Here is a 25,022-nt window from a genome sequence, read left to right as displayed (position 1 = left end):
TTCACCTGGACCACCAAACCCCGCATGGCCACCAGCATTCATTGTCTTTCTCCTGGATTTCATTTAACCTCTTTGTTCCTGCTTTTATTTGATCTTGGTTGTGCATATGGAAAAGAGTCCCCATGTCGGTCCAGGGGGGATGGCAGGCCATGGGAGACTCCATGTCTAGCACAAACCATGACAGATATTGATAGGGTTGGTAATATTTCTACGAGTACCTGCTTTCTGGTGGCTTTGCTGTGTTGAAATTCCAGCTACTTCACATGTGTTGAGTAATCTCCCTGCTGTTACTAAAGAGACTGTCTGTCTTCCTTCTCCCCTGCCATTTCAATTTTCTCTTATTTCTCTCTCCAGACAGCCATTGCCTCTCTCATGGTGATGTGGTTTTGCTGATGTAGCCTGTTGTCTCTGTCTTTCTTGCAGAAGGACTTCACCATGCAGGAGGAGTTGCAGCAGCGGGATGTGGAACGCTGGCTGGGGTTCATCACCTTTCTCTGCCAAGTCTTCAGTACCATGAGAAGCAGCATGGGAGAGCCCTTTCGAGTTCTTGTCTGCCCCATTTATACCTGCCTCAGGGAGGTAAATGCCTTCAGACTTTGTCCTTCTCCACTGGTGAGCCAAGCTATTACGTTGCAGCTCTGAGGTGCTCATGATTCATAAATGACACTGGAAGTTGCCCAAAGAAGCTCTGGCCCCCTGTTACAAAAGGATGTGGAGGTTTAGATAAGTCCCTGACTTTTTCCCAGGCCTCCAGCAGCAGGCAGTAGCTTTATTGAGGCAGCCACCACCCCAAAACCTACTCTCGTTCCCAAGTTCTTTAATAATGGCTGATTCAGTCCATTGTAGAATGAATTATTTATTTAATAGATACAAAACTAACAGACATAAGACTTAAACTAATACCACACAGGAATAAGGACAAAAAGAGAGAATACTAGTAGATATATACAGTGCGAGGTTAAAGGTACCTATTAATTTTACAGCTAGTGAAGAAATCATACAACTTAGGATTCCATGTATCTTACCATCCCATTGTTGGTGGGGCACACATCGAGATCCTTTCCCTCAATTCCCAGGAAAGTAACCACAGAATCTGCATCCAAACTCTGGGGAGAAGTCTCAAACAATTGTCAGGGTGTGTGTTTAGAAGGCTTCTACCTCTGTGATAACTCGTGTGTCTTTTATAGTTTGCAAAACAGTGTGTCTCAGTCAAGAATATTTATTTTATCTCTTCCCACATCTGCTCTCCAGACTAAGATGGTGATTTGTAGCTGAGGCCTGAGCCCTTTTGGTGTCAGAGATGACCCCTTGCTGGGCCTTTCAGCCCCTAGGTTATCTCTTTATGCACCAACTATCTGTGGTAGAGAGGGGGAGGACACGTCCTGCCACACCCCCGATCCCTGACAGTGTTCAAGGCCAGGTTAGATGAGGCTTGGAGCAACCTGGTCTAGTCAAAGATGCCCCTGCTCATGGCTGGGGGTTTGGAATGAGATGATCTTTAAGGTCCATTCTAACCTAAGCCATTCTATGATTCTGTTTGTTTTATGATTCCTAGAGATTTGCTTTGCTAGCATCAACACTTCCCACCTCAAAAGTACCTACGCCTGCACAGATGCTTGGCTTTTCCTGCATATTGTGTTTTTGCTAAATAAGGACATGTGCTCCAAGCAAGGCCCTTTGTCCAAGGGTTTGCAAAGCCCAACAGTTGGGATTGCGAACCCAACATTTGAGTTTGCCAGTCCCAGTGTTGCAAAAATCCACACCCAAGGGGCTTAAAAAGCTTCTTAAAGTTGGTGAAGTCCCCTGAATAGATGAGATGGACCGAGGGGAGAGAAGAGCAGAGAAGTAAGGTTCTACATGTCCTTACTCCCCACCTAGTTCAGCACAAATCTAGCCCTGCCACCAGGGTTGGGAACATTTCAGAACCCAAGCTCCAGATGAGTTTGTTTCAGAGCCTGAGAATCTCATGGTTTGAGATGGTGGCAGATATCTTGGTGAGGACAAACAGAAAAGGCAACTCAAGGAAGGTTTCCCCCCATCCTGTTTTAATGGTGGTTTTGTCTCTTGTTGCTGTCTGTAGAAGACTTTCTCAGAAAAACCTGCCTCATTGCCCAGGGCTGGAGCTGTGAATCTCAAATTGTCAGTAGTGCTTCTGTTGGGCCATAAATATTTTGCTGTAAAGTAAGTTCTCTGCTAGACCCTTGCCAAAGGAAGCATAAAGAAACTGCTGACAGTGACTTTTAACATGTATGGGAAGTTTTCTTTGAATGAAAACACATAATAAACATTTTGTCTTCACAGTAATATTGTATGTAGGGCTCACAGATGGTGACTGTAGCAGTGAGAAAGAGTGCAGGCATTGTGATGGGGCCTATATCTCCAGAGGAGAAGGTAGGAGAGGGTGTTGTTTGTCAGAGAAGACTCTTAGCTGACATGGGTGCGCCTGAGTCTTCTGGCGCTCCTGCCCCAAAATGGTTGATTTGAGACTGCTCTCTCCACAGGGTTGTGACCTTGACTCATGCTGTTTCTCTTCCATGGCTCTGCAATAGGCTTTCATCTTGCCATCATTTTTTGCCACCATCAGGTAATTGTGATGCCCGGGGCCAACCCAGGAGATCACGACCACCTATTTTTTAGTAGTGATAGGTGCCAGGCTCTGAGATGGTTGCCAGAACCAAAGTCAGGCTGTAGACTCAGATGAGGAGGAGGTGGTGAGCTCCTCTAGCTTTACCCAGGAGAGGACAAGGATATTTGCACAGACTGGCTCTGCCAGGTGCTCTGTGATAGGGTGAAAATTCCCTAATCATGCAGAGTACTTGTCCTTTGATGAGCTTCATGAAACACATGGGCTGGTGTTCCAGGACAGGAGGGGGTGTTACCATGGCCTATAAGGTTTGGGTCCTCCACTTTCCTCAGGACAGGTTCACTGGGTTTTTCCCTTCCTGCTGATCAGCACATATGCCCCTGTGTACAGTTTCATCCCCTTGCCCCTAACTCCTGCCCCCTTGGGTATCCCCCAGCAAAACCCCTCTGTGTTGTCCACAATCATGCTTAGCTCTCTGCCTCCATTCACCCATCCTTTGACAATGAATCATTAGCAGAGACAAGATAACATCTCTCCCTCTGCCTGTCCTTTTAGCTCCTCTTGCTTTTTAGTTTCTCTTTTTTTTCCTTTTTTCCTCTTCCTTTTCCTTTACAGCTCTGGCAGACTCAGTCAAAGCTCAGCAAACAAGAGGAAGGGGAAAGCTGCCTGATGAATGAGCCAGGAATGTCTCTTTCCTTTCCCCTGCAAATCTTCCTCTCTCCAGCTCCTTTCCTTTCCCCACAAATAAAAACTTATTAACACCATAATTAGTTGTGGAACTGGCCCAGGTGGGAAGGAGGATGGCAACAAGGAAATTGGTGCTAGGTGTCTCAGTGAGGAATCTGTGCTGGGGACATGGCTGGGGCATCAGGTGACAATGCAGTATTATTTATTGAGAGGTATGGATGGATTGGTGTAGTGGGTTGACTCTGGCTGGGTGCCAGACACCCACCAAAGCTGCTCTCTTATTCCCCTCCACAACTGAACAGGGGAGGAAAAATATAACAAAAGGTTCATGGATTGAGATAAAGACCAGGAGAGATCATGCACCAAATACCATCATGGACAAAACAGGCTCGAATCAGAGATATTAATTGAATTTATTGCTAACAAAATCAGAGCAGGAAAAGGAGAAGTAAAATAAATCTAAAAAACACCTTCCCCCCACCCCTCCCTCCTTCCCAGCTCTACCTCCTCCCCCAGTGGCAGAGGGAGATGGGGAATGGGGCTTATGGTCAGTTCATCACATGTTGTTTCTGATGCTGCCCAGGAAGAGTAGGCCTTTGCCTGCTCTAACATGGGGTCCCTCCCATGGGAGACACTTCTTAATTAACTTCTCCAATGTGAGCCCATCCCGGGGGCAACAATTCTCCATGAACTGCTGCAACGTGGGTCACTCTCCCATGGGGTGCAGTCCTTCAAGCACAGCCTCCTCCACTGTGAGTCCCCTACAGGGTGATAAGTCCTACCAGCAATCCTGCTCCAGTGTGGGCTCCTCCCTCCACAGGTTTCCAGGTCCCTGCCAAGATCCTGCTCCAGCATGCGTTTCCTACAGGTTTACAGCCTTCTTTCAGGCATCCATCTGCTCCAGCATGGGTCTCCTCCAAGGGCTGCAGGTAGATCTTTGCATCCCCATGGTCCTCCATGGGCTACAGGGGCACAGCTGCTTCACCATGGTCTTCACCACGGGCTGTAGGGGAATCTCAGCTCTGGTGCCTGGAGCACCTCTTGCCCCTCCTTCTCCACTGACCTTGGTATCTGCAGAGCTGTTCCTCTCACATATTCTTATCGGAATAAATCAGGTGAGACTCCATTTTCTTCATGCAGGAAAAGCTAATTTTTTATTCACACAACTCATTTTTATAGAGTTTTTACAGACCTCGTGCGCAACTTTAATTGGTTAATAGTGTCCTAGGGTGACGTTATGATGCTTGTATCCCCAATCGGGTATTCTGTTCATGCTGGACATTATATTCTGTGCTTTAAAGACTGGCTCTGGAAGAGAAGGGCGGGAGAAGAAGAAGCACGGAGTTTTGTTATCAGCCTGCTCTCACTCCTCCACTGTGATGTCTGGGCACGGATGGGGCAGAACACGGCGCTCTGTTGTTTTTTAGTTGGTTTGGCTAGCTGAGGCAGAGAGGTTCCCTGGACTGTTTTTCTTTCCCTTTTTTTTGGAACTGTTCGAACCTGCTTTGGTCTGGGACCTGGGGAAACACCGAGAGCTCTCACTTTGTAGCCTGCCGGGGCCTACTCTGGGCAGCAGCCTTTTCCAGTGCCAGAGGGACTGATAAGAGAGTGACCACCCACCGGGGAGATTTTCTGAATTTGTCATCTCTTCAGAGCAACAAATGAGTTTTTTCATCTGGTATTGCTCATTTTTTGTGCTGAGGAGTGCTGTGCCTGTTAAATAAACAGGTTTTTTCCCACTTCTCTCCGAGGAAATTCTTCCCGAATCGGTCGGGAGGAGGGGCCATGTGGGTTTGCTTTCTGGGGGGGACTCCTTTTGGAGGTTTTCTCCCAAATTTGCTCTAAACCAGGACAATAGATTTCTTGCCAATTACTCTGTTGGTTAGTAAAAGGTATCTTACTTGTCCATCAAATCTCTCTATTCTTAAACTGTTTACATATTTTCTTCACTGATTCTCATGGGATAGATTTAATGTTTATGCAGGTGATGGTTGTTTTTTACCCAGGAATAGATTGTTATATTAACGAACTATTCATACCGGGTTAGTCTCCACGTGGGAACTTGCAAAGTGCTAGCTGCATGTAGAAGATGTGACAGGCTAGACACTGGTCTAACAGACCAGGCCTGATTTTATGAGGTCTTTCTTTTATAATTTTTCTACCTGACTGCAATATTCCAACAGTCTGCAAAGCTGCTAGAAAACAAACCAGAAACAAAAACGAAAAGCCTTTTGTAACTAAGGTTGAGTATCATATAACAGGCCATGCAGATTCTGGCATGCAGCCTTCTCTCTTAGGAAATCAAGCAGACTCTTTGTCTGCTTTGCAGCAGGAACTGCTCTTTTATTGACCAGATATTGGTGATGAACAAAGACAGAAAGACTCCAATTTGGTCAGAAGAATCCAAATTTATTGTGGAATACCTATACTTATGTACTATTTTAGGAAGGCTGGTAATGTTTTACTACAATGATTGGGTTAATCATCACATAAACAAACTTATGCATTTTACATTTCTTGCTTGCAGAAGTTGATGTAATTTTCTTTTCTGCTAAGTCCTGATTTAATCTTCAGCTTAGTCTTGATTTAATCCTCAAAGTTCTGTTTGCTCTTGCAAAGGCATCCTGTTATGAAATCTCTTATGCTCACCAGGTCCAAAGTCCATCATGTCATGTGCGTCCCAATATCTCCCCATTCTCTTTTCAACCAAAACCACTCCTTTTATTAATTAATCTCTGCACACATTGAAGCAAGCAAGGTATCATGATTAATACAATTATTATCAAAATCATCACATACATATCCATCTTAAAAAGAATCGTTTAGCTAAAAACCTAGCCACTAAAGGCTCAGGCTTGATCGTTATAAACTAAAAACATTCCTGATGGCAGCCACAGGGGGGGCATTACTGGATTTAGAAAGGCTGCCAGAAGTATAATTGCACCAAAAGGTTTGATTCTTATACACGAGGTGATAGGGAGAAACATTTAAAAATTTTAGACTGATTACTTCCTGGGTATTTTAAATTAACATAAAAATCCAATTTCACAGAACACAGGAGCTCTAACTCTTGGGGTTCCTAGGGTGTTTCAGGAAGGTAAAGGATCCAATTTGATATGATTTGATTTGCTTTTAAAATTTTTAGTGTAAATATTAGTGTAAAGTTCTGGAGGAGCTATACCCAGGCAATATGGGGGAAAACTGCAAAGGGCAGTTTTTCTTGCAAACAGCCCCAGCCTCTGGGGGATGATTACAGGTTAAATCTAGAAGCATAAGAGTCTTGGCTCACCTACTGTGTTCTCTGCCTCACATTCCTTTTCCAACTCCCTTGTCAACATTCATCAGCTGGTTTGAACCATGTGGGAGTCCATTAGAGAGGAATGAGATGGTGTCCATGGTGGGAGTTGGGCAGATGCCTACAGCAGAGATGAGTGGCTATGCTGTAATTCCAATAATAATTCCATTATGGGAGTACTAATTTAATGGGTTTTCATAGTTTTAAGCCCAGCTGAAAATTAAACACCATGGAACTGCTTGCTTGCTCAACTGCCCCCCCCCCCCCCTTTGGAATAGGGAGAAGAATCAAAGTAAAACTTGTATGCTGGGATAAAAACAGTTCAATAATTGAAAATTAAGCAAAATACAGTAATAATGGTAAATGATAATAATAATGATGATGATAATCAAAATGGAAAAAAACGTGATGCACAATTCAATTGCTCTTCACCCACTGACTGATGCCAGACTATCCTTCCCAAACCCAGATTGGCTGCAGTCTATATAGTGGGCATGACGTTCTATGGTGTGGAATATCTCTTTGGTCAGTTTGGGTCACCTGTCCCAGCTGTGCTTCCTCTCAGTTTCTTTAGTGAACCTCTTCACTGTCAGAGCATGAGACAAGAAAAAAACCTCCTTGACTTAGGATAATCACAACTTAGTAAAAAAACAAAACATCAGTGTATTATCAACACCATTCTCATTCTGAATCCAAAACAAAACACTGTAGCAGCTACTGAGAAGAAATTGACTCTATATCATCTGAAACCAGGACAATATCCACCCCTTATTCCATACCATTTATGTCATGCCAAGTTTCACATTTCCCAATATTCCATCACCTTCACTATTTATCTGTTTTGATAAATATACAATACAGACATCATTCCCTTAGTCTATAGAACACCTCTGCAAGTGTTCATAAAATGTCCACCAAAATAAAAAAAAAAGTTTGCTGAATTCATTTAGTCTGTGACTTTGGTCTTCATCCTTGGTAACAGTCTTTCAAGCAAGAAAGATGGTGTGAGGTGTTGGATTGTTGCATGTTGCACATTTGAGTCAGTTCCAATTCCAGTGCTGCTGCACTTGTTCAGTTTTATCAAAGTTCATTCTTCATTGGTGAGAGTGCAAAGATCACAGAAAATCAGGCTCAGATCCCCAGAACATTTGTAGTTAAGATCCATGCCATGAGGTGCTTAGTGAGGTGAAGTGCACGCAGCTGCCATAAAAGTGGCAGTACACAGTGTTGGACAGTTATTAATATAATACAATTTAATTCATTGGCTGTTCTCACCCAAAATCAAATCTCCTTGAGGCACACCCTGGACTTCCCTATCCTCTCACATTACCCACCATGTGCACCTGGCTCCTTGAGCAAAAGTAATCCCACAGATGGGTTTGCCTTTGCCTGAGGCAGGAATAATCCTGGATGTTTTCCCCAGCATGTTTTTAATGTGCACTACAGGAACTTTATCACTTACAATATGTAGAAATTTTGATTGGGCAGGGCCAACCTTGTTGGCAGATCCTCTGGTATTGACTAACAAGGTGGCCTTTTGTTAAATGTCTATCCCAACATTTGAAGGTCCCAGCACCCATTGCTCTCAGTGTAGTCATTAACAATCCATTACATCATTCAATCTTTCCAGAGGTTGGTGTATGATAGGGAATGTGATACACCCACTCAATACTATGTTCTTAGCCCCAAGTGTCTATGAGGTTGTTTTGTAAATGAGTTACATCATCTGATTCAATTCTTTCTGGAGTACCATGTCACCGTAAGACTTGCTTTTCAAGGCCCAGGATAGTTTTCTGGGTGGTGGCATGGGGCACAGGATATGTTTCCAGCCATCCAGGTTGCTTCCACCATCATAAGCACATGGCACTTGCCATCACAGGTTTGAGGGAATATGATATAGTCAATCTGCCAAGCCTCTCCATACCACAGAGGCTTTACCTGCTTGGCCTGCTTGATTGCAGTACGTTTCACATCAATTGATAACCTGTGTGACAGTGCCCATGGTTAAGTCCAACCCTCAATAATGAGCCCACCTATATGTTGCACTTCTTGATGGCCCAAGGTATCATGGGCCCACCGAGCTAGAAATAATTCACCCTTGTGTTGCCAATCCAAATCCAGCTGAGCCACTTCAATCCTAATAGCCTGATTCACCTGCTGGTTGTTCCAATGTTCTTCAGTGGCCCAATGAAGTGACTGCTGGAACCCAGGCTAGCTCTTAGAACTCCGGTGCCACACCAGGAGTGGGGAACTGCCTTGGTATGGGATTTACCAGAGGCAGAACCTTTAGAGCCGCTTGCTCTATGGGGCCAGACACAAGCCACGACAGGGACCAGGCAGAGAAGAAAGGAGAAGGCTCTCTGTCTTGAGGTTCCACAAGAAAGGGTTTATTCCAGGTGAAGGGATCAGAAACAAAGAGCCCTGGGCACTCCTGTGCAAGGAATTTTGTACAGATACAAATCAGGGGGTGGATACAAACAGCTAACAAACAGAGAATCCTCAGGGGAGAAGTGAGGGGATTACATCAAGTGTCTGGGGCCAATTGGGGTAGGAGGGTGGAGAGGATGGGTCACATGGGCCAATGGGGTTTCGAGGAATAGGAGAAATCCAAAAGGCTGTTGCAGTCAGGGAAGGTTTGGGAATAAGAGGCTGGGTTGCCTTGACAGGCAGGGAAAGAGCTAGAACAAGGGGCGGGGAATGGTACGAGGGACAGTTTTGAGGGAGGGTAAAACCCAGGGGTAAACCAACTCGGAGAGAACATGAGGGTACAACAGAATGAACCACTTAACAAGGAATCAATAAAATAAATTCAAACTGCAAAAGCCCAACTCTTGGGTACATGAGCATTTACATGACGCACCTCCACAACCAAGTTCTCTGCCCTGGCAACAAGATCTTGCCACAGTGCAGCAGCCCAGATGAGTTTACCCCTGTGTTGCCTGTTATTCTGCTTCTATTGCTGCAACCACCCGCAAAGGGCATTTGCCACCATCCATGAGTCAGTATAAAGTATCGACCATTTTTCTTGTTCAGCAATGACTAAGGCCAACTGGATGGCATTCGCCTTTGCAAAATGACTCAATTCACCTTCTCCTTCAGCAGTTTCTGCGACTTGTCATGGGAGACTCCATACAGCTGCTTTCCATCTCCAATGCTTTCCCACAAGACAGGAGGATCCATCAGTGAACAAGGCATATAGCTTCTCACTTTCTGGTAATTTATTATATAGTGGGGCCTCTTCAGCATGTGTTATCTCCTTCTCTGGCGGCATTCCAAAATCTTTGCCTACTGACCAGTCCACTTCTAAGATTCCTGGATGACTGGGGTTTCCTATCCAAGCTTGTTGTGTGATCAGTGTGACCCATTTACTCCATGCAACATTAGTTGCATGATGTATAGAGGAGACCCTCCCTTTGAACATCCAATCCAACACAGGTAACTGGGGTGCCAGACGGAGCTGGGTTTCAGTACCAACCACCTACGAAGTGGCTCAAACATCTTCATAAGCTGCCAGTATCTCTTTTTTGATTGGAATATGGGGGGCTTCAGATCCTCTGTATCCCCTACTCCAAAAACCTAGAGGTCGATCTTGAGTCTCCCTTGCCACTTTCTGCCAGAGGCTCCAGGTAGGGCCATTCTCCCCAGCTGCAGTAGAGCACATTTTTTACATCTTGCCCTGTTCAGACTGGCCCGAGGGCTACTGCATGAACTATCTCCTGCTTGATTTGTTCAAAGGCTTGTCGTTGCTCAGGGCCCCATTGGAAATCATTCTTCTTCTGGGCCACTTGATAGAGAGGGGTGACAATCAGACTCATTTGGAATGTGCATTCTCCAAAATTCCACAACACCTAAAAAAGCTCGTGCTTCTTTCTCAGTAGTTGGTGGAGACATCTCTGTTACTTTATTAATAATCTCTGTCACCGACATCTTTTGTGAAAAATCCTTTCTTTGGGATTTTTCCCTCTTCTGGGAAGCTGAGGCTCTAGAAATAGAATGTAAACAATGGTTATCTGCTGCTGTGGAATGCAACAGGTGCACCTGTGATTGGCCCATGTTGCGTGTGTACAATTAAGGGCCAATCAGAGACTGAGCTCTCTCTGGGACAGAATCAGAGAGAGCTCCTTTGTTTATTCATTCCTTTTCTATTCTTAGCTTAGCAAGCTTCTGAACTTCTCTCTCTATTCCTATTAGCATAGTAATAATGTAACATATATCATATAATAATAAATCCAGCCTTCTGATCATGAAGTCAAGATTCTCGTCTATCTCTTCACTCCTGCAACCCTTGCAAGCCCTGTAACAAATCTCCATTGGGATCTGCTGATGTCCATTCTTCCATTTTATCCTAAAAACTGGATCTCCTGTGCATGTCCCTTTACCTTACTTTGTTTTATAGCAAACCAGGCTTTTAGAAGGATTAGTTTTATTTTCTTCTCTTTCTCAAAAACTTCTGCTGTATTGCCCCATATAATGATATCATGAAAGTATTGGAGGTGTTCTGGAGCTCCACCCTCTTCCAGTGTAGTCTGTATCAGTCCATGGCAGATGGTCAGGCTGTGTTTCCACCCCCGGGGCAGTTGATTCCAGGTGCACTGGACACCTATCCAAGTAAAACTAAGCTGTGATCTGCACTCTGCTGGCAAAGGGATTGAGAAAAACACATTAGTGATATCAATTATGGCACTACTTTGCTGCCTTTGACTTCAGTTCATATTGAAGTTCCAACATGTCTAGTATGGCAGCACTCAGAGGTGGCACAACCTCATTTAGACCACAAGAGTCTACTGTCAGCCTCCATTCTCTGTTAGAATTTTGCACTTGCCATATGGGGCGGTTAAAGAGTGAGCAGGTCCTACTGATCACTCCTTGGCTCTCCAGGTGATGAATTAGTTCATGGATAGGAATTGCGGAGTCTTGATTTGTGCAGTATTGCCTCTGATGCAGTGTTGGTGATAGCAATTGGCACCTGCTGTTCTTTAACCTTCAGCAACCTCACAACAAAGGGATCATTTGAAAGACCAGGCAAGGTAGACAATTGTTCAGTGCCCTCCATCTCCATGGCAGCTATAACAATAGCCCACCAATACCCTTTTGGATCCTTTCAAATATCCTCTCCTGAGATAGACTATGCCAAGGATTCATGGAGCCTCTGGTCCAGTCACAAGGGGGTGTTTGTGCCACTCATTCCCAATCAGGCTGATTTCAGCCTCCAATAGAGTCAGCTGTTGGGATCCCCCTGTCACTCCAGAAATACAAATGGATTCTGCCCCTGCATAGCTTGATGGCATTAGGGTACACTGCACCAGTGTCTATTAATGCCTTGTAGTCCTCTGGGGCTGCTGTGCCAGGCCATTGAATCCACATATTTCAGTAAACCCAGTAATGCCTCTCCTCCACCTAGCTGGAGGCAGGGCCCCTCTAATACTGATCACAAGGTTCCCTGCTAAGATCTTCTAGAAATGGCCTATAACTTCTCTCCACAGAGTCAGGAGTATGATCAGACCTTCCATTCTGCCTGGAAAACTGTCCGCTGGAGACTGGAGCAGCAACTTTCCTGGAAAAAAAAAATTTGTGGCTGTTTTCCCTGCAATTACCTCACCCGTGCATCTAGGATTGAGGGGGTTGTTCGTCCCACTTCCTCATATCCTCTCTGTGGTCCTGTAGGTAAAACCACAGAGTAGCCCATGGTGTATACCTTCTATATCCTCTCTCTTGAGCAAGAGGATGCCTGCTGTCAGTTGCTGAAATATGGACCCGTACAGGTAGGGAATAGAACATATCCTCTCTGAATTGCTGGAATTCCAGAGTCAGTTTATCTCACAGCTTCTCCACAGCCTCAACAACACAGGAAGGTATACTGTCTTCATATTCCCAGAGCTGCCAAATCATATCACCCACTGTTGGTGGTGTGTGGTATTTTCAGGGTCCCCCACGGCAGGAAGGAAATGATGAATCTGACTCCATGTTCTTAGAAGGCTTATATTATATTATATTATACTATACTATACTATACTATACTATACTATACTATACTGTACTATACTATACTAAAACTATACTAAAGAATAGAGAAAGGATACTTACAGAAGGCTTAGCAAGATACTAATGAAAAACCCGTGACTCTCCAGAGCCTTGACACAGCTGGACTGTGATTCGTCATTAGGTAAAAAACAATTCACATGTTGCATAAACAATCTCCAACCACATTTCAAAGCAGCAAAACACAGGAGAAGCAATCAGATAATTATAGTTTTAATTTTTGTCTGAGGCTTCTCAGCTTCCCAGGAGAAGAAATCCTGGCAAAGGGATTTTTCAGAAAATATGACAGTGACAGTGGTGCATCATCTTTCCAGAGTAATATTTTCAAGGGGTTTCATGCACTGTTGGTGCACTCCATAAATTTCTGCCACATGGGTCACTGACATAAGACATCATCTGGATCCATGGGGAGCTGCGCATTGTCCAAGTCAAAATAGATAATATCTTCCATGGCAAATTCCCTCAGGTATTGAATACCTTTATTGCAGTCCATTTGCCTGAGTGACATGGAATATCATTTCTATAGGGATACCTTGCCCTCACACTTGATAAGAGTCACCTCCAGAGACTTAAGACTTGTGTCTTTTTTCCCATTTCTTTGTCAGTGTCTGGTTCCTTAGGAAGTGATCCCAGCTGCTTGGCTTCCTTACCCTCTAATTTCACACTGTTGACCCTGTTGTCCCAGCACCAGAGCAGCCAGGCGGTAATATGCTCACATGGATGACAGCTGAAATCTTCTTCTATTTCCTGCAGCTCACTCAGGGATAGGGATAGAGTGGTGGTTGTCTCTTCTGTATCCTCTTCTAGTTCCTGTGATGGCCGTGATGATGACCCTGAAAATCACCCTTGTGATGGTTCTGCTTCATCGTCCTCTTTGCTTTCCTCGTCCTCCTTGACTGTCTTTGCTGAAGCTTTTTTACAGAGTGACTTTTGTGTACATTTCTTCTGCTTCTGTACAGGGGCAACTGACAACCAGCACATGTTGATTCGCAGTTTCAGTGGCTTCAGTGGCATGGGTATAGTGTGTTTGCATCAAAATATTTTAAGTAAATATGAATTAGATTGCACATGATGAATGCAATTGGTTGAGTTCAGGTTTGTGGTCATAAAAGTGCTAGTACTTCTTTCATTACATTTTCTCTCCCCTGTCAATTTGTGGCATGAGAGTGGCTTTGGTGAGTGTCTGGCATTCAGTCATGGTCAGCTTACCACAGGCATGGACTCGGACTATGATTCCCAGAATACCAGCAGTTCTGTCTGCTGAGCCCTACTCTGCTGCCTCTGCCAGGGCTTGGTGGTCAGACTGTGGGCCTTCCCCAACCCAAATATCAAGGCAAAGGTTGAACTGTGGCCCTTGCAACTGGTATCTCTTGGTGCCGTAGTGGAGCACATAGTGCTTGAATGGATGAGGTGGAGCACATGTCTTGATGGACATGGTGGAGCACATGGTGCCCTGATAGACAAGATGGAGCAAATGCATTCTCCTTGTTCAGCTTAGTCACATCAGATGAGGTCCTGGAGGGCAGCATGACAGTGGATGGTGCCTGCTCAAGTCTGGGGATAGGATATGGTCTCTGTTTCATCATAAGTAGATAAGACTGTTCTTCAGTAGGCAAATATCTGAGCACTTGACAGTGACATATTCCTCCTCATAACTGCCTTTTGAGGTAGGGAAGTGTGTCCCAACCTTGTGAGTGGGAAGGTGGGGCAAGAAAAGCCCAAGTGAAGTTACAGACTTTCTCTGACCATGTCTTCCTGGCAGAGAGCAGGATCATCAAAGACACCACAACAGCGGAAGGACTGGAGTTGGGCCACCACAGGTCCTTCTTTATCAATCCTACATTGGGATACACAAGACAGATGATGGACTTTGGACCTGGTTAGCATAAGATATTTGATAATCAGGAAGCCTTGGCAAGAACTAACAGCTTTGAAGATTTCTAGAAGATTAAATCAGACTGACTTACCGGAAAGGAAAATTACATCAAGGCTTCTGCAAGCAAGAGATATTGTAAAATGAATAAGTTTGTTTATGTGATGACTAACCCAATCATTGTAGTAAAACATTACTAGCCTTCCTAAAATAGTATATAAGCATAGGTAGTCCACAATAAATTTAGATTCTGACCATCTCTCAGTCTCCCTGTCTGTCTCATCGTTGCTGATAATACTAACTCCACTTTATTGCTTTGAGTTCCACATTATATTCTTTACTAAAGAATAGCAAAAATAAAAAAGGTGAGTATATATTTTATTTGTAGCCCGGCTCAAAAGCTAAACACTCCAGGAGTGAATTTCTAGACTACTGCCTGTTTATATTTGTCCCTAATTTATATATTTTTTTCCTTGTTCTTGTGTTTAAAATAATTTTGTGTGTTTCTACAAAGAATCTGTGAACTGTTTGGGAGAATTTAATAGTATGTGCCTTGGGCTTAGCTAACATTTTCCAAACATCTCAGCAGAAAGATGAACTGGGGGGAAAAACCTATTGTATGTCTTGAAAACTCTGCCTGAAATTTTGGCTAATATGAGGTAAACACTGATGGACCATATGCTCATTGAAATGCTGTAAACATCATTTTCAAAGCAAACAAACAGCTCTCTGCTGAAAACAGAAGAGAGTGAAGACAAAATTTTCAGAGCAATAATAATTCTTTGAATTACTGTTCAGGTTTAAAGGACAGGTGTCTGGCAAGGAAGGCGGGAACCTCCCTTAGAATGGAAAATGTGACTCTTTTCCCTCTGAATTGTTATAACTTTGAAATTACGAGGCTTTCAGGCAAAGACATGGGAAAAGGAATAACAATTCAACAATTCTTTACTAGCCTGTATATATATGTACATATAACAAGACAAGCAACAACAATGGCAGCAACAGCAACAAACAAAAACAGAAACCTAATAACAGCCTTCTCTCAGCTGTCAAGCACTTTCCCCTTGGGTGTAGCTATGGTCACAGCCGGTAGGGGCATGGTTGGCTCCTGGCTAGGCAGGGCAGGTGCAATGATTCCCCCAAGACTGCAGGGGGCACTCTGGTGCTAGCTCAACCATCTCTCTGCATGTGGGTGATGCCTTAAGTTTTTAGCTTTTATATTTTTTAGATTCTGTACTGCATTAGTGTATAACTGAACTCGATATAGAAGACTAGTTAGCTTTCTTCACATTTTGGTCAGACTAAACAAACCTTCTGGGCCTGGGAACCAAGGTCACACCATTTGCCTCAGACCCCAGAAAGTATAAACAAAAGCAAATCAGGGGGAGAAGCTGTCTTGGTTTGAAAAGACAGGTATCTGCTAAAGAAGGCAGGAGTCTCCCTTGAAATGGAAAATGTAAACTCCCTCTCTCCGAATTATTATAATTTTTAAATTAAGGGGCTCTCAGGCAAAGATATGGGGATAAGAATAACAGTTCTTTATTAGGGAAACAATAAAAATAAAACAAAAATGCAGTAATACAAAACAACACTGACGGAGTCAGAATACAACCTGACACCCTGTTGGTCAGGGTGTTGGTAGCAGTCCCATTAAATGGTGGCTGCAGTCCTTCTGGAGTGACAGATGTGGTTCTGTTGAAGCAGTGATCCTGTAGAAGGGTTTAGTTTTCCTCTGAAGGTCTGGTGGTGGTGTAGATGGGCCTGGTCTTCCTCTGGGAATCCAGTGGAAAAGAAAGCTGCTGCTCTGGGAATCCAGTGGAAAAGGCTGACTGTGGTGTTCCAAATTTCAGATTATATCCAGGTAGGAATGCTTGGCTCCTCCCTCTGTGCAGAGCATCTCACAATGGGATGATGTAATTTTATCAGTCATGCAGTGAGACTCAATGGACCATTAACAGAAGAAATCTCCCCAGAGGGAGGACTGGTTGTGGAAGAGATAAAGAAAAACTGCCCCACCTGGTTTTAACAGGTGGCCCAATTAACAGAAGATAACTGCCCCACCTCTAACAGATGGCAATAGAATACACACCCCAGCCACATCTTGCATTTCCAACCCAAGACGTTATGCACCCCTTATTCTATTACCATCTGCATCATACCTAAAATCAATAAACTCTACAAAATAAAACCTTACACATGTTCCCACTTAGGACCAGGTTTCCCTGTGGTATTCAGCGGGCTTCACCATCTTTCTGCATTACTCACCAAGTGTAACCAGGTCCTTGAGCAAAAACAATCCCACAGATGGGTTTATCTTTGCCTGAGGTGGGACTAATCCAAACAGTCTTTCCTAAAATACCTTTCATGTGCACCACAGGGACTTTATCTCCATCCACTGTGTGCAAAGGTTCAGACTCAGCAGGACCAGCTCAATTGATGGACCCTCGGGTGTTGACCATCCAGGTGGCTTTTGCTAAGTTCATTTCCCAATTTCTACAAGTTCCCCGTGAAGTGCCTTCAGGGTAGTCTGAAGCAGTCCGATGCACCATTCAACTTTCCCAGCAGCTGGTGCATGATAAGGGATATGATATATCCATTCAGTATCACGTTCTCTCCATTTGCTCCATGTGGTGTTAGTGGTGTGATGGGTAGAGGGAACCTTTTCTTTAAACATCCACCCCAGAACCGGTAGTCAGGGTGCCTGGAGAAGTTGTGCTTCCATGCCAATCACCTCCGAGGCAGCTTGAACTCCTTCATAGGCAGCCAAGATTTCCTTCTCTGTGGGAGTGTAGTTGGCTTCTGGTCCTCTGTAACTTCAGCTCCAGAATCCCAGTGGTCGTCCTCAAGTCTCCCCAGGCACCTTCTGCCAAAGGCTCCAGGACAAGCCATTGTTCCTGGCTGCAGAGTAGAGAACATTCTTCACCTCTGGTCTCATCCTGACTGGGCTAAGGGCTACCACATGAACGATCTCCTGCTTGATCTGGGCAAAGGCTTGTTGCTGTTCAGGGCCCCAGTGGAAATCGCTCTTCTTGTGGGTCACCAGGCAGAGAGGGCTCACGATCTGGCTGTACTCGGGAATGTGCATTCTCCAAAAACCTATGGCACTTAGGAAAGCCTGTGTTTCCTTCTTGCTGGTTGGTGGAGACATCGCAGGGATCTTGTTGATGACCTCAGTGGGAATCTGACGCCATCCATCTTGCCACTTTGCTCCCAGGAACTGGATCTCTCAGACAGGTCCCTTGACTTCGCTCTTCTTGATGGCGAAGCTGGCTTCCCGTAGAATCTGGATGATCCTCTCTCCTTTCTCAAATACTTCCATTGCTGTGTTCCTCCACACAATGATGTCATTGATATACTGCAGATGTTCTGGAGCTTCACCCTTTTCCAGTGCAGCCTGGATCAGTCCATGGCAGATGGGGAGACTGTGCTTCTACCCCTGGGGCAGTCGGTTCCAAATGAATTGCATGCCCCTCCCAGTGAAAGCAAACTGAGGCCTGCATTCTGCTGCCAGAGGAATGGAGAAAAATGCATTGGCAATGTCTATAGTGGCATACCACTTTGCTGCCTTGGACTCAAGCTCATACTGGAGCTCTAATATGTCTGGCACGGCAGCACTCAGTGGTGGAGTCACTTCATTCAGTGCACGGTAGTCCACAGTCAATCTCCATTCTCCTTCAGATTTGCGCACAGGCCAAATGGAGCTGTTGAAGAGTGAGTGGGCCTTACTGACCACCCCTTAGCTCTCCAGCTCACGGATCATTTTGTGGATGGGGATCTTGATCCGATACTTCCAGTGCTGAACCTTTGATGTGGCAATTGGTACTCGTTGCTCTTCCACTCTCAGGAGTCCTACTGCAGATGGGTTTTCTGATAGTCCAGGCAAGGTGTTCAATTGCTTAATGTCCTCTGCCTCTGCAGCAGCTATTCCAAAAGGCCATCTGCATCCCTTTGGGTCTTTGTAATAGCCATTCCAGAGGAAATCTATGCCTAGAATACACAGGGCCTCTGGGTCAGTCACAATATGATGTTTCTGCCATTCCTTCCCAGTCACGCGCACCCTGGCTTCCAACAGGGTCAATTGCTGCGATCCCCCTGTCACCCCAGCAATGGAAACAGGTTCCACCTGTCGTTATAGAGCACAAATGCACAAAGTACCACGACTCCATCAGAAGGGTGCAAGAGAGATTTATTACAGCAACATGTTGCTTTTATACTTTTTCAAGATATTTACATTCACTCAACATACACATTCACTGTCCATTGGTTATAAGAAAGAAACAAAGTTCTCAGTAGGTGATCAAGGAGCCACGTCATTCTGTGAGCCAGCTAGAGTCCGTATCTTTTAACTTTCTCTCCTTCATCACATCTCCATGGTGACAACCTTGGTGTCTTCCTCAGGAGAGATATGGGGCTTTCCTTATCATCAGGAAGCCTTTGCTGGCTCACAAGAACAGCACAGAATGTCCTTTCTACATCCGTCCCCACATGTCCCAATGGCATTAGGGTACACTGTGCACCACTATCAAGTAATGCTTCATATTTTTGTGGGTCTGATGTGCCAGGCCATCAGATCCACACTGTCCAAAAGACCCGGTTTTCCTGTGCTCCTTCCTGGCTTGAGGCAGGGTCCCTCTAGCCCTGGTTAGTATTTCTTTCCTGGGCATACATACTAGAGGTACCTTCAAGGGTGTCTGACAAATCATACCCGGTAGCTCGGTCATGGGAGGTTGGGGCTACCTTCACTTTAGTAGAACTCCCTCTATTAGTGTTTCCCTCCTTGAGTTGATGCACCCGTGATGTCAGGACAAAAGTGGGTTTCCCATCCCACCTTCCCATGTGTTCCCCATGGTCACGCAGGAAGAACCACAGGTCAGCTTGTCAGGTGTACCCTCTCTCTCTAGCTGGGGGACGTTGGGCTCTGACTTTGGGGCCTGTGACTCACACTGGTGCCATATGGGAACTGTTCCTCCTCACCTCCTCCTTCATCTCCCTCATCTCCTCTTGGAGGCTCTTAATTACAGCAGAGACATGAGCCTGCATTGGGCCACTGATCATACTCTTGTAATTTCTAAGCTTTTTGGCAACAGAACCCACTGTCTCTCGGTTGGTATCAGCAATAACCGTTGCAATGAAGGTGGTGTATTGAGATGACCCTAGGTTTGCCAGACTCCACACCATTTGCCCTGTGCACCTGACCTTGTCGGGGTCATTATCATGCTGTCCATCCCTCTCAAAAAGTACCTCCAATACTGCCACTTCTCTCAGCTGTTGGATCCCTTCCTCAAGGGTCTTTCAGCACATTCTATGATGGTGCTCCTGCATTCTCTCTCTGTGGACAAACCTCTCTCTGACACTCATTAAAAGCCTCTCCCAGAGGGAAAGTGACCCCAGTTCCTTTTCCGAATACCTGATTCACACCTGAGTCCTGGGTCAAGGGTGCCAAATTCCTTGCCTCACCAGCATCCAGTTGCACACCTGTACCCATAAGGTCCCAAACCCGAAGTAACCAGGTTGTATAAGCCTCATGTCCCTGTCATACAATGTCTTTGTGCAGATTATGGAGACTTTCTTATGTCAGGGACTCAGCGATAATTGCAACCTCTGGCTCCTCTGCAGGTTGTGGGGGCCCTCCTTTCTTATCCTTATCTGGGTGCTCCAATTTCATCTTAAACTTCCTTGTTTCCACAGGGGTGACTGCTGGTGGCTGTGACTGCCCTTGCAGTTCAGCTGGAACCTGGACGGCTGTAACGTTTGTGGGTTCCACTGCTGCTCCATTAGGCTCTCCCTCTTCGAGGCAGGGGAAGGGTTTCTCACCAACTGGGGAAATGTACTCCTTCAGCATCTGGCCCATCTCATATATCTCCTTCACCAGAACTCCCACCTAATCTGGGTGGTTCATTTCTGAGGTAGGCTGTGGGGCAGGGTCAGGCAGTGGGGCAGCATCCCTAGTCTCTGGAGCAGTGTCAAGCTCTGTGGCAGCCTCCCTAGTTTCTGGGGCCATGTCAGGTTCTGGGGCAGCATCCCTATTCTCTGGGGTAGATATCAGGCTGGTTATCCAAGTCAATCTTCCCTTATCTCTGAATGCTAAATAGAACAGGAATATCAGCAACACCAGCCACTATATGATATCATTAACATTTAGAGAAGAGTTGAACCCTTCAAAAACTGGTGGGGCTGAAGGGTTGGGAGAAAATTTCCCCCGGTGTCATTTCCTCACAGTAAGTACCATTATTAAAGTAACCCCAAAAATATATAGTTAGTGTATGATGCTCTGAATCCATGTGCCTGCCTTCCAGAGGAAGTTAAAAATCCATTAATTCCTCACCTTATTGACCCATAGTTATAGTAATTGCATGGCAACCCCAACATCTGTGAATGATTGGCATCTGACTCCAAGGTTTCGGAATGCTGAACACTCGCTTTATTAAAACTATACTATATTACATTACAACTCTATTAAAGATCTACTATCCTATACTATATCATGCTTACTTCTAACTACTAAAGAATACTAAAGAAAACTCGTGACTGTCTGCCCGAGAGTCAGGACACAGCTTTTTGCAATTGGCCAAGGAAACAAAACAACCCTCAGCAGAATCCAATTACCAAAGTTCTTCAGGTAAATAATCTTCCAACACATTCCACATGTGCAAAACAACAGGAATAGCAAATGAGATAAGAATTGTTTTTTCTTTCTCTGAGGTTCCTTGCTGCGATTCCCAGGAAATATCCTTGGGAAATTGTGCCTTGCTTTTTTCTGTGAAGAGAAATGCAGCCACACATAGTGCCAACTGGATAACAGCCACAGTTGCCTTGGTCATAGGGCCCATATTTAGATAAGGAGCTGCAAATGGGAAAAATATAGCCACAACCATGTGCCAACTGAACCAGGGTATGCCAGACCCCGTGGTGCTGCCAAACAAGGCTTTTATATTCAGCTCACCAAAATTAGGTTACCCAGTAACTGTTATTCTTTTTTCACCCGTTCCTCTCAATGCCCTCAGGCCCCACATTGGGCACCAAGATCTGTCCTGGTTTAAAGGACAGGTGTCTGCCAAGGAAGGTGGGAACCTCCCTTGGAATAGAAAATGTGACCCCCTTCCCTCTGAATTATTATAACTTAGAAATTACAGGGCTTTCAGGCAAAGATATAGGAAAAGGAATAACAGCTCTTTATGTGTATATATATATATGTATATATATATGTATAACAAGACAAACAAACAACAGCAGCAACACAATTGGCTCTTTTTTCCCTAGCTACTTTCCAGTTGTTGGGGAGCTGGTAAAAAAATAGGCATTTATTTGTAAAGGAAAGGAAACATGAAAAAATAAGAGTGGAAAAGAGACATAAGGTTGAGAATTTGAACTGTGATTTTAACTAAAGGATGTGACTTTGAAACATGTTTAGTTCTGCTGAGAAAATTTTATATGGGCATCTTTAATCACTCCAAACACTTTTCAAAAGTTTGCCTTTCCCTAATGAGTTTCAGATACTAAGGAAGCCAGTTTTCCCACATTTTCTCCTTTTTCTCAGTGTTTAATGCATGCACTCATCTTGTTCATCCCAAGCTGATGAGATGGAAGTGGTTCTATGTGAAAAACACGTTCACTCTCCTGTGAAAATTTAAAAAGTTTTAATAAAGGACAATAGGAGACAAAGACAGTAAAGCCAAGATTACAGCCGGGTACATCTTGGCACTCAGCCAAGAGCACATCTTCACCTTTGGGGATACCCCTTAAATACCTTTTCCATTACATCAGCCCACTGCATATTCATAGACCGTTATGCATATCCTATTTTTTCCATAAACTAGTTCACATATTCCAGGAACTATTTTACATGGCCCCTCCTTGGGTCCGCTTTTTTAGAGTCATGCGTGTTTCTTGGCTGTGGTTTTGGCTCCTTCTCTTTATCACTTCCAGTCTGGGCCTTGGTCCTTACTTTCTTCAGATGGCAGATGCTGATAGTTGGCATATCAATAGCAGGGTCCTCATTACATATTCACTGGATGTTATCCTGTCGTAGGAAGGAGACCAGGACACCAGATGGTTCATCACAGGTCCAGTTTATTAAAGAAAGCATCAAACACTTATACAGCAAATAATAAGCTCATGAATATTCTGTAAGCCAAGCAATCTATTGGTTAAACTATACCATTAACTCATCCACATTCCTTTGGGCCTACGTTCTCTACTTCTCACACCTCGCTGTCCATTTCTTTATCATCCTCCGCTAGGCCCAAGGACACGTTATCTTTGCAGGTGCAAGATTTGGAATTAACCACTGTCTTGTACTTTTCCATTCTTTAGCCTGCTACTTTCTCAACAGACACCCTGCCTGCAAAAAGGCCTCTGCCCTAGTTAGGACATCTTTACCAAATAAATTCGGCTGTGTCCTCTCTCCTCAAGCCACTCTTTGACAAAACTCTCCACACTTCCCCCGTTTTGTTCTTGGGCAAGAAGGCTAGTCTGCCAGGTTCTTTCTATCATTCGACTAACCATATTTTGAATACAATTAAAAATACAAGGCAAAATAAGCAAAAGCAGCAAAATCACACCCAGTAACCCTATAGCATATATCACAAGGTTTCTCAGCCACGGTCCAAGTCCTAAGCTTTTAAGCCATTCGTCAATTCCTAAACCCTCTTCTTCTTTGAGATTGTAAAGTCCCTGCTGTAATTCTTTTATCTTCACATGAATAGACACAAAATGATCAGACAACTTCATGCAACACATTCCCTCAAACTCTTCACATCCATGACCTTGTGCTAAAAGCAAAAAATCTATAGCAGCTCTATTTTGCAAAACAGCATGATTAACACTTTGCACATCTGCAGTTAGCATATCTAAAATTTGTGACGTCTTGTCTAGCTCATCCCTGGCCCAGCATCCCAACTGCTTTGCTAAGTTCATAGCTTTATTTGCAGCTCCTCCTGGCAAAATAGTTGAGACTACCACTTGTTTAAACTCACTCCAAAACCGTGGGCCTCCTATCCGGCTGCAGTCTAAGTTATGCAGGCTACGTCTCCTCCTGCTTGAATTTTGACTGAGTTGCATTAATGAAGACACACTGGGGTGAAACAATGACAATTTCCCCAAATAGCAAGGTCCACCCTGTGGCCTGACTGGTATACCATTCCAAGCTCTGTCTCCACAGATTAGAAATATCCCTGCGGGTAATTTCCTCGGTGCCCTAATGTTAGTGCCTTTACATTGGCTATAAACCTGTTTAGATACTGTATCCAAACTGAGGGATGAATCCAGGGTAGCCCATACGTCTCTAGGCCGATATAAATTCTGTGGATCTAAGGGCTCAAAACTGAACCATCCGCCATTTGAGGTGTTAGTTATACTGGCGTTTGCACTTCCAAAGAGATCTAGTTCCTCTGGAGGAGAATGCAGGGTAGTATTAAGCGATAAGATTATTAAGCATTGGCGGTAACCGTCACTTTGACCTGCGGTGTAACCTGGCGTGGGTGGTTTAATGTTTGTCATATTGCACATGCATAGAGTTTGATTATTGATCAGACTGCAAAATTCCCGAGGAGACCACACTGGAAGACCCACCAAGCATGTTCGAAATGGATTAGTAAACCCCCCAAGGCTAAGACAAAGCGAAGATTGGTTAGTTTGATTAGCAAGCGTTATCCATATGTTATCTCTTGGCTGATTAAAGCACGTTACTTCTACCTCCCCATCCGCCACAGCACTGAGCAGTATAACAAAAATAAGCCTCATTTTTCTGGTTTCTTTCTCGCTCTCTTTTTCTTATCTGTCTTTAACCTCACCGATCCTAACTCTTGCAATCTAAATCCCTGAAGACTCTCAATGCAGGAGTCCAATGCCTCATCGGGATCTCCTTTAATGGGTCCTATTACAGAATGCTGTGTTAAAGGCACCAATTTTCTACACCTAGCAGAAGCTATGTATGACTTACTTTGAGCCTTAACTCTTTTCACAATACACTGTACCTCCCACCGGTAGTAGGCCAAGATTTTCTGCTCAGGAGACTCGTAAAGATTTAAAGCTAGAGCCGTATCTAGCCCCGTCTGTCTCCTTACTTCCCTTTGCCAGTCTTCCCCCCATGTGTAGTCATACTTGCAGGTGTTACACCATAAACCCCAGATCCCGGACTGTTCCAACCAAAAGCTTTTACCACAACCCCCACAATATAAAGCTACCCACGCAGCACAACAGGGGCTGCGACACTCAAGGCAGCGTTCCCTCGCTGGTACTTTTATGTGGAAGGTTGATAGTGCTTCAACCGTGTCAATCAGCTCCCTGGCTGTCCGGCAGCGGCGTGTCACTGCTCTGTCCACTGCTTTCGAGTGTCCCCTCACTTGCAGCAATAAGGGTTGTAAGATCAGCGGCAGCTTCTTCTTCAGGCGCTCCTTGTCCCCCTCCGTAAGGTTGTTCACCAGATGCTGCATTAAAGACAGGTTTAGTCCACTTGGCAGGCACCCACAGAGGCCCTGTTGGTGAGGAAACACAAAGATATCCCCGGCCCCAATATAACACTTTTGCGGGTTTTTCCCATATTC

The 25,022-nt window shown here is 44.7% G+C and overlaps 1 protein-coding gene across 1 annotated transcript in view; it reads left to right on the top strand.

The window, feature by feature from the left end:
* Window positions 1–25,022, top strand: part of LOC128941423 (CBP80/20-dependent translation initiation factor-like) — a 487,587-nt gene that overhangs the window by 446,487 nt on the left and 16,078 nt on the right. The window contains exon 16 of the mRNA XM_054283182.1: window positions 424–579. Within this exon, the coding sequence (XP_054139157.1) occupies window positions 424–579 (156 nt within the window). The remainder of the gene's footprint in view (window positions 1–423; window positions 580–25,022) is intronic.

Source organism: Melozone crissalis, unplaced genomic scaffold (assembly GCF_028551555.1).
Source record: "Melozone crissalis strain CALT ecotype California unplaced genomic scaffold, PUWL_Pcris_2 ptg000035l_1, whole genome shotgun sequence".
NCBI lineage: Eukaryota > Metazoa > Chordata > Aves > Passeriformes > Passerellidae > Melozone > Melozone crissalis.
Note: the sequence above shows the minus strand (reverse complement) of the source record. Positions and strands in the feature narration are given on the sequence as shown.